This window comes from Lycorma delicatula, chromosome 9 (genome assembly GCF_047948215.1).
Source record: "Lycorma delicatula isolate Av1 chromosome 9, ASM4794821v1, whole genome shotgun sequence".
Lineage (NCBI taxonomy): Eukaryota > Metazoa > Arthropoda > Insecta > Hemiptera > Fulgoridae > Lycorma > Lycorma delicatula.
In genome coordinates, this window is record NC_134463.1 from 36912112 (window position 1) to 36924567 (window position 12456).

A 12456-nucleotide genomic window follows, 5' to 3' on the forward strand; every position below is an offset into this window, starting at 1 on the left:
TAAGATAGTCATTGTAGCAAAATCTTTTTCTTTTTTTTTACATACAAATTTTTGTTTGTTTTTCAATGTTCTTTAAAATTGTGTGGCGTGATCTTATTCTTTTCATTTAAAATGTTTGAGTTGCCTCTAACAGAAACTCTTTGAGGGCTTAGTGTGGTGGCCTCACACCATAAAATACATTATTTTAAGACAGGAGCATTATTTACTAAATTTCAATTTTTTATATTTACATGCTGAAATTTTAATGTTATTTTAGGGTTTCCATATTTTATTAATACTCTGTGTATATTTTTAATAATCAACTTATCAGTAAGATAAAAATAATAAATTTAAATTATTAATACTTGTAAATTGAAAAAATGGAAATATCAGGGAAGTGTAGAAAATATAATATCATTAACACTATGTATAATAATATTTCAGTTTCTTCAAAGCAATAATCTAAAAAATAATAAGAATGTATTAGATGACGATGTTTTTTTCTAAAATATCTAATAATAAATTATGATAAAGATAAAAAAGTTATATGTGTAAAAAAAAATAGTTTAAGCTTCTACAAAATAGAAAAATATTTTTATAAAGTATTAGAATCAAAACCGAGTAAATATTCTATCTCTTGAATATAAAAAGTCTATTTTAATAATTACTTAAAATTATACAGAAATTTTAAACTTATTAGCCAAATACCAGATTTCAATTCCATTAAAACCAATAAATCAAAACAATACTTTTAGACCTCTTTCTTATACTAAGAGCAAATAATTTAGCAGCTCAGTTGGCTTCCATTACTCATTTTTCATATAATTTTTTAATTTATCCCAAGAGTTGCTTATAATGATCTCGCATCATATTTAGAACATATCATTATTAAACTAGTCTTTAAAATATTTTATATAAAAGAATAAAATATTTTATATAAAAATTTAGTATCAAATTAAGAAAATAAAAATGTAAAGATAGCAGCATTAGTTTATAAAGCAAAGCTACCAATGACTATAATTTCAAAAATTTACACTGTGTATGTTGAGCTTACTGTTGCTACTGCTACAAGACCAATACACAATTTATTAAATCTTTATATTAATAAAATAGTATATATATTAATAATAAATATATTAATAAAATAGTTATTAAATGTTTTAATAATTAAAACACTTCAATAACTTTTTTTAAATATATACGTATTACTTAATTTTCCAAAACAGCATAAAAAGTAAAATTTAAAATAGGACTGTTTAAACTGTAAGAAATAAAGTAAATAGATTGTAATCAATGAATATTGATTACACTCGTACTCATACTCATACGAACAAATAAAAGTTCGTACAAATAAAAGTCGTACAAAAGTTGTACAAATAAAACTTGTACTCATAATTATACAAATAAAGTTTGCAGTATGAAGTAAAATGATTTTCTTTCTCTTTTTATCATTACAAAGTTTCTAAATCAACATTCTCTTCTTTCAATATGCTGCCAAACTGAGCAATCTTAGACAACTTTAATAAAAAAAATTAAATATAGTAAACATTAAATCCCTGATATCTTATTTGCTCAACGTAAAAATTGAAAAAAACAAAACAAATAATATCAAAATACAATTTTTTAAAAAAACTTGAGATAGTGTATGTTAGTGTTTTTTCAAAAAACAGAATTATATAAAATACAATGAATGTACAACCATTAATAGAAATACTTCTAAAAATGAAAGCTATGTACAAAGAATAATAATAACTGATGCAGTAACACTACTTTTATTTTGGTAAAATATTGCCATCTTTATTTCTTTCAAAGTAACACAATTCACATTATTAGATATGCCAACTAGCTTCCACTTAACAGTGCAAAAATATATTGTATTTACTCACGTACCTGAATTTTTAACAATATTTAAAAAAAAGTCAAATATCATTTTGTCAAAGTTTATCATATTTTAGTTTCATTATAATCCTATGTAAATTCATTTACACCTAATTTCAAGGACCTACTTTTACATAAAAAATATTGGTCAAAAAAGTGCATGAATTGCACAAGTAAATACGGTATGAGAATTGACCTTTACATCAAAACATGAAAAATAATTAAATATTTAATAAATAATTTCCATGAAATAAAGCCTGGATATAAAACTTTGTGAATATCGTGTATAAATGATTATGTGCCAATATCAATTATGAACTAATACAATGATCCAGACAATAAATTGCACAGCATCATTCACATTAAAGATAATTTAGATACTTCACAAATAATTTAAACTACAAATATGATTTCCAGAAATTACAAAATCAAACTTAATGCTTATATTAGATTTTACATACGTCCACTGTCAGTAAATTCAACATATCACGTGAAATACGTAAGAACATTTAATGTATAATCAAAATAAGTGCTGATCTCGAACAAATTTCTCAAATATACAAAAATAAACAAAATAAAACAAATCAACAAACGCACAACACATGCTTAATGAATAATTCCAAAATATATGTGTATATATATATATATATATATATATATATATATAAGATAATAAGATATATGTAATACATTATTTAATGGAAAAAATCAAAATACCCAGCCTGGAATTCCAATATTTAGAAGGCAATCCCTCCCATAACAACACTCTACTTTCTTACAAAACTTGTAACAGTTACCAATGTTTGATTAGAACATCTAAATGTTTTACTATTGGCTGAGCAATAAAACTTAAACAAAGGAGCATGCTGTATTTGTGTAGGTTATTTTTTCACTAATATTTTGATATGCTGATTTTCTTAAAGAGATAGTTATATATTTACACACAAGTGAAACTTAGGAAAATTAATTGAGTCTTTGTAGGTAGATAAAGAAGTAAATTTCATAATTAAATCTATTTCATAAAAAAATATATTATTGCATCTTGCTATTTTTAAAGGAAAATACTTTATTATTATCACTCTTTTTATTATTAAATTTTTTTGCACATTACACCGAGAGAGACTTCAGGATAAATTTTCCAATAAAACTAAATATTTCACAACTTTCAGTGTTGTGCTTATGGGGTTTATAAGCACCCACTTAACTCAAACTGTATAGCTCAGAAAGCTGTACATGAAAGAGTTATGTTTTTCAACTTTAAATGGTATTGCAAAAAAAAAATATCTGAGTCTTGTACTGATTACTCCTATCTGACTGATAAAGCTGTATATTATTGATTTTGAACATGATTTATAAATACGTATCATACTATGGTACCAATGATGGTTGTTGGCAACTTATATATTGAAAATAAAACTATGAGATTCAAAACAGGGTATTATGCATTAATGAGTCAATTGCATGTTACTCATTAAAATTATACTCCTGTAATGATATTGAAAAGCTAAAGGTTGCTTTCTAAAATTATTTTCAGATATAGTAATAAACATAAATTATAAAAAAAAACTGTTCCTAGAAACCCTGGGTATCTATCAATTTAATAAAAAGAATTCATAAAACAAACACATTATACTGTAAAGTTAAAAACCAACCACATAATTCCCCATTGAATAATTACTTTTGAATAAATTAAAAATAAAATTACATAATAATGACCTAATAAAAACAAAAATGGGTTAATTTAATGAATTATTTAGAAATGAAAAGTTATTAACAGACTTACTAGAAGTAAAAAGTAACAATTAAAGAAGCTGTAGGCAGATGACTAAACTATAACAATTGAAAATTTTACTAAGGTATAAGTGTTCTGATTATACGATGTTCGCCATCTACTATTTTTCTTATGATCATGTTTTTAATTCCACTTTTTTCTATCCAACTATTTCTCAGGAGATTTATTAGAATAAAGTCCATGAAAAACAAAGATTTGATGGAGTTTGTATATGTTTGATGAAAAAAGTTACTGAACACATTAGTGAAATTATCTTACCTTTTTAATGAATATGGAATTAGGAAAGTTTAAGAGTAATTAAAAGTGGCTCCGATTGTGCCTATTTTTAAGGGTGGGGATAATTTGGAAATTGCTAACTAAAGATCAATATCCTTATTACCAGTTTTCTCTAAAATATTTGAAAAAATAGTTATTTCAACTTAACAAATTTTTAAAAAACTAGCTTCTTTGATCAAAACCAGTCTGGGTTTTATGGAAAGGAAGAATACAGGAGAGGGTTTGTTAAATTTTAGATGCACATTACTCAACTAAAAAAAAAAAGTAATGGTTGTCAGGCCATTGTTGATATAGTTGACCATCAAGCTTTGTTAAGCTGGAATACGATTTATTTGTACCAATGGTTAGGATCATATTTTGAGTACCAAAACCAATGTGTACGTGTTAATAATTCATATAATTTAGGAACCATTATGTATGGTGTTCTTAGGATTGATGCTTGGACCAATTTTCTTTCTCAATTATATAAATAATTTATATACAGGTGATTTTAGAGGTAGTGTGATTAGTTTTCCAGATGTCATAATTCTTCCCATACATCTATCACATTGTCTGAAATTAATTGTACTTTTATCACTAGTAATTTGCTGGATTTATTGTACTCTAGACCTAAGAGGACTTCAAAGTTTTCAAAAGTTATTATCAATATTTGACTCTAAAATGTGTAACTCTTAACCTGTTAATATTAAAAATGCTAGAAATTTTACACAACTGTCAAAGTTAGTCCATTCTTGGGCTATTTACAATTGAAACTGTTAAAAATTATCTCATTGTAGATATAAAATTTTTGTTTTATTTGCATAACTGCTTAAAATTTTTGTTTTTCTTAATTTATTTTTTCCTAATATTTCATGTTGTCACACCACTCACATTAGTTTTATGTCTTTTTACTATAATTTTTTATCATTATATTTATTTATAGTGATAAATACTTATCAGTCTGTGGTGATGGGTACCCACTGCAACAAACAATATTTGTATAAAAAGGAAGTACCGTAATTTCACACAGATTTTTAAATATAACTGCTCTTAGTTTAAACAAATTTTATGTGTTGTTTATGTGAGTGAAATTATAATTATTATTATATGTAAGCAAGTGATGTAATTTTTCATAGCAAGGATTTATTAAGTTGTAAACTAGATTATTTTTTTTGTTATCTTACTACAAAAAATAATGGTTTTTTATTATTGAACATCAAATACTTTACAAAGAAACGTATGAATAAATAAATAAACATACATATATAATTAAATTGCAATGCTGCTTTATTTACATTTTCAAAGTATTTAAATAAATAGATTTTGAAGCAATTTTTGTGTGAAACACGTTTTTGAATTTTGTATTAAGGGTTTTCTTCTAAGGAAATAATATCTAGTAACTAGGGAATAGTGAGTAATTCAACTTGTCATTTGTAATTGCTACCCTACACAGAAGAATAAATTAATTTATAACGTTAAAAAGTTTTTCCAGTTTTTATCAAAGCTATAATGCCTGAAAGCCTCTGAGGTACAAAAAAACATTACTCAGAAATCTTTTTTTTGAGACCAATTATGTTGATTAAACAATCAGAAATGTATATATTAAAATATAGGTTTATATGGCAGAGATAAGTATTTTAAATTTCATTTACAAAAAATACTATTCATATGACATATATGAGGGCCATCAAATGCAACATTTTAACATGAGGAGGGGGTCGACTCGTCTTGATATTCACATCTCTCTGGTCAGTATCATCAGATTAAAGCAAGAGGTTCCACTGTTAGTTGTGCAATGTGTTATGGCAAAGTTTAAAACGATTCAACATTACAGATCAATCTGAAACGTTATTGAAATCGGTGTCATATGATAAAACTGCTTTGAAATTAGGTGTCAGTCAAGTGCCCATTCTATTTTCCCGAAGCATCTTGGGTTTCACAAAGTCTGTGCGAGAAGGATTCTGAAACTTTTGACCCCAAATCAAAAATGGGCCAAACAGGAAATTTTCTCAAAGCACTTGAATCAATTTTGACAAGGGAAATAATTTTCTGCATTGAATAAATCACATGTGGTGAGACATGGGTATATCATTACATTCCTGAGTCAAAACTGGCAAGTGACATAGGTGTGGAGAGTCTTGCCCTATTAAGGTGCATAGCTCATAGATACTAATATTGTTTTACTATTGCCAGATCTTGAACAAAGTGAAAGTTGCCTACATACACAAAAAGTACCATCAACCAATCGGAGGTGTAATTTTCCTTCATAACATCACCAACCTCACAGAGTTATTACTTTTCAAGATAAACAGGATGAAATCTACTGGCAAACCTTAAAAATTTCTCATATAGTCCAGATTTATCCTCTCATAATTTATTTTTGTTTGGGCCATTGAAAAAGACTCTGAGAAGGCATCGATTCCCAAGCGACAACAAAGTAGAGGAATTAGTGTGCAATTGACTCCTGACATGTTCTCAAACTTTTGATGAAGGGATTCAGACACTCGTTACACATTTGGAAAAATGTATAGAACTTTAGGGAGAAAAGCAATCAGTAGATTTGTATTTTTATTCTGTATTAATAAATGTTAAAAACAAAAGTTCAATTAATATACTATTAACCCTCGAACACTGCCGGCCACCGTGACGTTAGTGGTAGCATCTCGTCCTTCTATCCAGAGGTCCTAGTTTCAAATCCCGGTCAGGCATGGCATTTTCACACACTACAAATCATTCATCTCATTCTCTGAAGCAATACATAATGGTGGTGTCCAGGAGGTTAAAACAAACCCTCCAACATTAGTTCATTAATATATTATCATAAATTTAAATAATTTAGTGCACATGTGTTAAGCTTGGCATGTCAATATGTTATTGAATTCAACTTAATGAAGGCAATGCAAAACCACTTTATCCTTAACTTCACTTACTGAACATCGCCTATGATTTTGTAATTTTTAAGAATGGCTGTTATATTTGAAAATTATTTATAATTTAAATATAACATGATTTAAATTACACAGTACTCTTCAAATATAAATGTAAAAATTATACACAGAAAAACAAACAAAAAATTAGATTTTTAATAACTCACCTTATTTGTTGATAAATACAATCTTCTTAATGAATTAAGTTTACCAAAATCAGTTGGTAATGAAGTTAACTGGTTATTTGTCATAATCAGTTCTTGTAAATTTTCTAATAAACAAATTTCATATGGTATAAACATTAAATTATTATATGATACATCAAGAATTCTCAGATTAATAAACAGCTTTACGTTATACTTAATATCATTTAAAGAAACATTTGATAAGTATAATGCAGTAATATTTTTGACACTTGACAAATGATAGACTGGTAAATTCATTAATACATTTAAATTAATTCTACCAACCACAGGTTTTAATTCATTACTTAAGTATAACTTACATAAATTTGAAAATGTAAATAAAACATTAATATTTTGTTTATTTAATGAACAATTTGATAACTTTAATACTTTCAGAGTTTTCCCAAATGATTGTTTCTTTAATTTTACATCAAATATAATTTCATTAGATAAAGATTTTTCAAAAATGGCACAGTTTTTTGAAAGATCCAATTCTTCAATACTTAAATCATTACTTTTTAATAACCAATTAGGAAAACAGACCAAATTATTATTACGAAGATTTAATACTTTTAATAATTTTAATGAGCTTTCATGAACATTAAAATTATATATTATATTACTAGACAAATTTAAAGTTTTCAATATAACTAAACCAACAGATAAACACTGTGGTGTTACACTTATCATATTATGCGATAAATTTAAATGTCTTAATTTATTCAAACGTTTACAGTCATACGGTAATGTTTTTAAATAATTATGTGATAAATTTAATGTTACTAAATTGATTAACATTGAAACTTCATCTGGTATCACCTTTATATTGCATTTACTTAAGTTTAGACAGTTTAAATTAAAATAATTTACTTTCTTTTCAATTATTTGTTTTTTTACTGAATCTCGCTTACTATTTTCTTCTTGATTATTTATTGATAATCTTTCCAACTGTTGAACATATTTTAGATCATCTGAATTATTTTTATGATTTTTATAATTATTCTCTATTTTTAACTGACTAAAAATATGTATATTTTGAGCACAATTTTTCACTGTTCCATCCATCTTCTCCGCTTTATTTTTTAAAAAACTTCATTAGAATAAATTTTAGAAAACAGATTTTTTTAGCATAGTAAATGATATCTATGTAAGTTTTTTAAATTATTTTTTTTTTATAACCAAACTGTATATTTTTTTCTTATATTTGCACAAAATAATTATTTTTTCAACCTGGAACAAAGACAAATAAAGACAATTAAAAATATACAATACAACAAATTAAATGTTATAAATGGGAACTTACAATTAGACCTGGATCAATATTTCACCCATGTTTTAATTCCAGTTTTTGTTCACGATTGTTCTATTCTAAGAGATAGATAAGATAACAGCTCGAGAAGTGGTAGCTGGATCTTGTTTGAAGATATCAAATTTGTTAGTCAGCACGTAAGTCACAGGAAACTCATTCAAATTACAGTGAAATTTGTGACATTACTCACTGTCAATTAAAACTTTTTGAAGGAAAAATATGCCAGTTATAATTTTTTTATTTGAAACAAGGGTCTTTTCTATTATGTGCCATGCATTCTTTTTTTTTATGCATTATCTATGAATTGTTTTTCCCCCACATATTTTCTGAGTTTGTTACCTACGACTATCTGAAGACAAGACACAGTCGTGTCACCCATAACACTTTTCATCAAAAGTTTTATAGGATATTGTTACACGGCAATTAACTATAACATCACCTTAACTTGCAGAAGTTTAACAAAATGCAAACTTTCACTTATTTTGTAATTAAGTAATCCAGAAGCAGATTACCCACACAGAGAAAAGTAACCCACAAGTATTTTTAAAAATCATCCTACATAATAAACAATTTAAAATATTCTACACACTTAACAAACAATTTAAAATATTCAACACACTTAACAAACAATTAACATATTCTACACAATTAACAAACTAAAACTAACCTAAACAATACTTTGACTAACAGAATATTATGTAGGCACATTAATGTTAGTGCACAATGATTTATTAACATTTTGTACAAATAAATAATGCCATATTGCTATCTTATCTGTAAACCATACAGGCCAAAAAAGTTGAAGTTTTACAGAATTATTTATTTATGAGATTATTTAACCATTTAGTATGATGATTTATGAAATATTTTAACAGAATTTTATATATCTTTAAGAAATAACATAAAACAGGGTGTGGGGCTCATAACAGAAATGACCCGAACATGCTCAAAAGAGGTGAATTATAATAGTTCATGCTATCACTCTAAAATGTGAAATCTACTACCTGAATGCACTTTTTCTATGAACCAACTCTTCTCAATTTAGTACATGGATTGAGACTATTGTAGGTACTTACATATTAACGCCACCGCAGCTACAGATTTAAGTTATGTTGACTTTGTGTACTGACAAATCGTACATATATCAAAATAACCTAACTAAATATAACCTATGCTCAATAACCTCTTATAATTAACATTACATATGCATAATATATACAACTTAATATTATACAAATAATATAACCTTAATTTATAGCACCGAAATCCAATTAATGTTAATCCGCTGAAATCCAATTGACTACTTTATTTTTAAATAAAGCTGTAGTTGCGGTGGCGTTAATACGTAAATACAGAGGTTAGCGAGCTAAGGTTATATTTAGTTAGGTTATTTTGATATTCGTACGATTTGAAGTCAACATAACCTAAAGCTGTAGCTGCAGTGGTGTTAATACATAAGTACCCTATTGTAAATGGCCAATGAACTTGAATCAAAGCAATAATGGTGTTTTAATTAATAAGTATAGAGGTTATAATTTGAAGATGATAAATAATCAGACCTGTTGTTTTTAAAACAACTCTAAATGCTGAAGCATAACAAGCGATTACCCAATAATTTACTGGACGGGTTTTAGTAGGGCAGTTTTAAATGTATTTATACTACAGGAACATGCTGCAAAAAATCTATGAAAAAAGTAATAATTTCTATGAGCCTACAGCAACCAAAAACTATTTTTTACAGCGTTAATTAAAAAAGTAGTCTATAGGAACACAGATGCTTTGTAAACATACAACTTCAAGACGATTTCCAAATAGTGAATATTATCTTTTAGATTATTTTATTCTTCATTAGATGATTCATCATTTTATTATTTGCTAATTTTTAAAATATGTCATCAGAGAAAGAAAGAAAAAACTATTCTTTTTTTAGTGCTCTATTGTATAGCTTGACTTTGAATATTTGTCACTAAAAAATTTGATTGGACCACTCATGTTTAAATTACTACTGAAGACAAGTAACTCCATTCTCTTAGCTTATCATCTCTGAAGTTCCAGATCAGCATTTTTAACCACATTTTATTATAATACCATATTACCTTTGCCATCTATATAGCATACAGACAAGGTTTGCTACCTTCACTGTTATTTTAAACTGATAATTATATTTGATAAAACGTATTGTTAACCAAATATTTTTTCAGAATTTTTATTTGTTCAGAAGATCCATTCCTTTAAGTTAATTACTTTTTAGCACTCAAACTAAATCAGTCAAAAAGTGTGAGAAAAGTTATAGCAGGCAATGATGGTAACATTTCGTTAAATAACATAAGATATATCCAAGTAGTTTTCAGTCTTCACCTACACGATAAAACTAATCCCATTCAAATTTGTTTTATCCCAACCTAAGATTGATTAAAAAAATCTTTTTAAAATTTTTATACATGATTATATATTTTTAAACGATTAAAAAATAGTTACTTCCAATTTTTATGCTATTCAATACAAAATAATTAGTGAACCAAATCACGAATAGAGTTACGTCTACGGAAAATTTATTAAACAGTAAAAAATAATCCAGGTTAATTGGTCGAATCGAAACATTATTAAATTAAATTTAAACCATAAAATCTAACAGATACGTTAATAATAAAATAATGGAATTTTTATATAATTAATTAAAGTTACCTTAGTACGATAATCCTCCACAAATCTGCTGTAATAAAAATTGAATTCTCAATCGCAACACGTTCGACTAAAACCTGACCGTTAAACTATCGTACAGTCTAACCTTTACGAACTCAACAATACAACAGGGACACACGAGAGTAAGCAACAAAAACTTATCGATAGCTAACGATAGTAGATTCACAATTTAATCGATCTAGGTATGTTTACAGCTTTATTTTAATTATTCAGATTTACTATGACTATGGATATTCATTTATACGGTTTTCAATCCAATGAGGAAGATTTAGTTTTAAAATAACTAATTAATAAGTGAAGATAAGATTTATGTTATAAACCAGGTTGCTAAAAATTAACTTACATCTCCTCTAACTTTTTTTACTTAATTGTACGAAGTAAAGGACGTATTGTGATCGCGTAAAATTTCGGTTTTCAGATTTCAACGGCAATATCCATTTTGACTAGTTTTGGCGTGACGTCTGCACGTACATATGTATTTCGCAGAACTCACAAACGATTATTACTATTGAGATAACTGGATGTGATTTGCTGTATTCTTCCTTTTACAGAGTATATTTATCAAATATACGTTGATTGAAGTAGCCCCTCTTTCTTTAAAGAGAGAAATATATATATATATATATATATATCAGTGAAATATCTTGTTGAGCACAATGAGACGAGAAAATGATACAGTTAATATTAAATTCTGATCCCCTAATACAAAGTGGCTTACAACAATGTGTTTGTTTCAGATATCTCTCTCTCTTTTTGTGTTTAGCATCCGGAACCACTGTAAGGTATTACTTCAGAGGAGATGATATGTAAGAAGTATATCTTGTACAGAATCAGGTTGACCATTCCGGAGATATGTGGTTAACTGAATCCCCATCACCAAAGAACACCGGTATCCACAATCTAGTATTCAAATCTGTATAAAAGTAACTGCTTTTACTAGGATTTGAACCTTGGAACTCTTGACTTTGAAATCAGGCTTTTCATCATCAGAGATAGCAGGGGCAAGGGCAATTCAAACTAATTGGTCATATGATACCCTAGTTTTGAAGGTCTTTGTGAGACCAGCAAAACTGTATCAAAAAAAAAAAACACAAATTTTGACTACTTAAACCAAAATGGCAACCATAAATGCCATTATGTTAATAAAGATTTAAAAACTAACCATTAAAATTTTTTAAATACTTGTTTTAATTAAACTTAATGTTGAAGAATTTTATTTAATTTAAGTAATAATGGTTTGCAATTTGCTTGTAATTACATTTTCAAGTCTAATAAATTCTATATTTTATTTAAAAAGTCCTATAATCCATGAATAAAAAATACCCCCTAATAAAATTATTTCAGTTAAAAAATGTTATTGCTTCTCACCTCATATTAAATGTTCAAACTGCCCTCTCTGTTACTCCATGCAGTAATACAGACACTGCT

General features: G+C 26.7%; 1 protein-coding gene across 2 annotated transcripts in view; it reads right to left on the reverse strand.

Moving 5' to 3' along the window:
- Nucleotides 1-11127, reverse strand: part of LOC142330092 (uncharacterized) — a 35657-nt gene extending 24530 nt beyond the window's left edge. Inside the window, exons 1-2 of one of the 2 annotated variants that reach the window (XM_075375150.1) lie at nt 11011-11127; nt 6999-7102 (exon numbers count right to left, since the gene is read on the reverse strand). In XM_075375150.1, coding sequence (XP_075231265.1) covers nt 6999-7082 — 84 coding nt within the window. In that variant the 5' untranslated portion in view covers nt 7083-7102; nt 11011-11127. The remainder of the gene's footprint in view (nt 1-6998; nt 7103-11010) is intronic. The other variant, XM_075375151.1, reaches the window with a different exon arrangement.
- Between the last annotated feature and the right edge of the window lie 1329 nt (nt 11128-12456).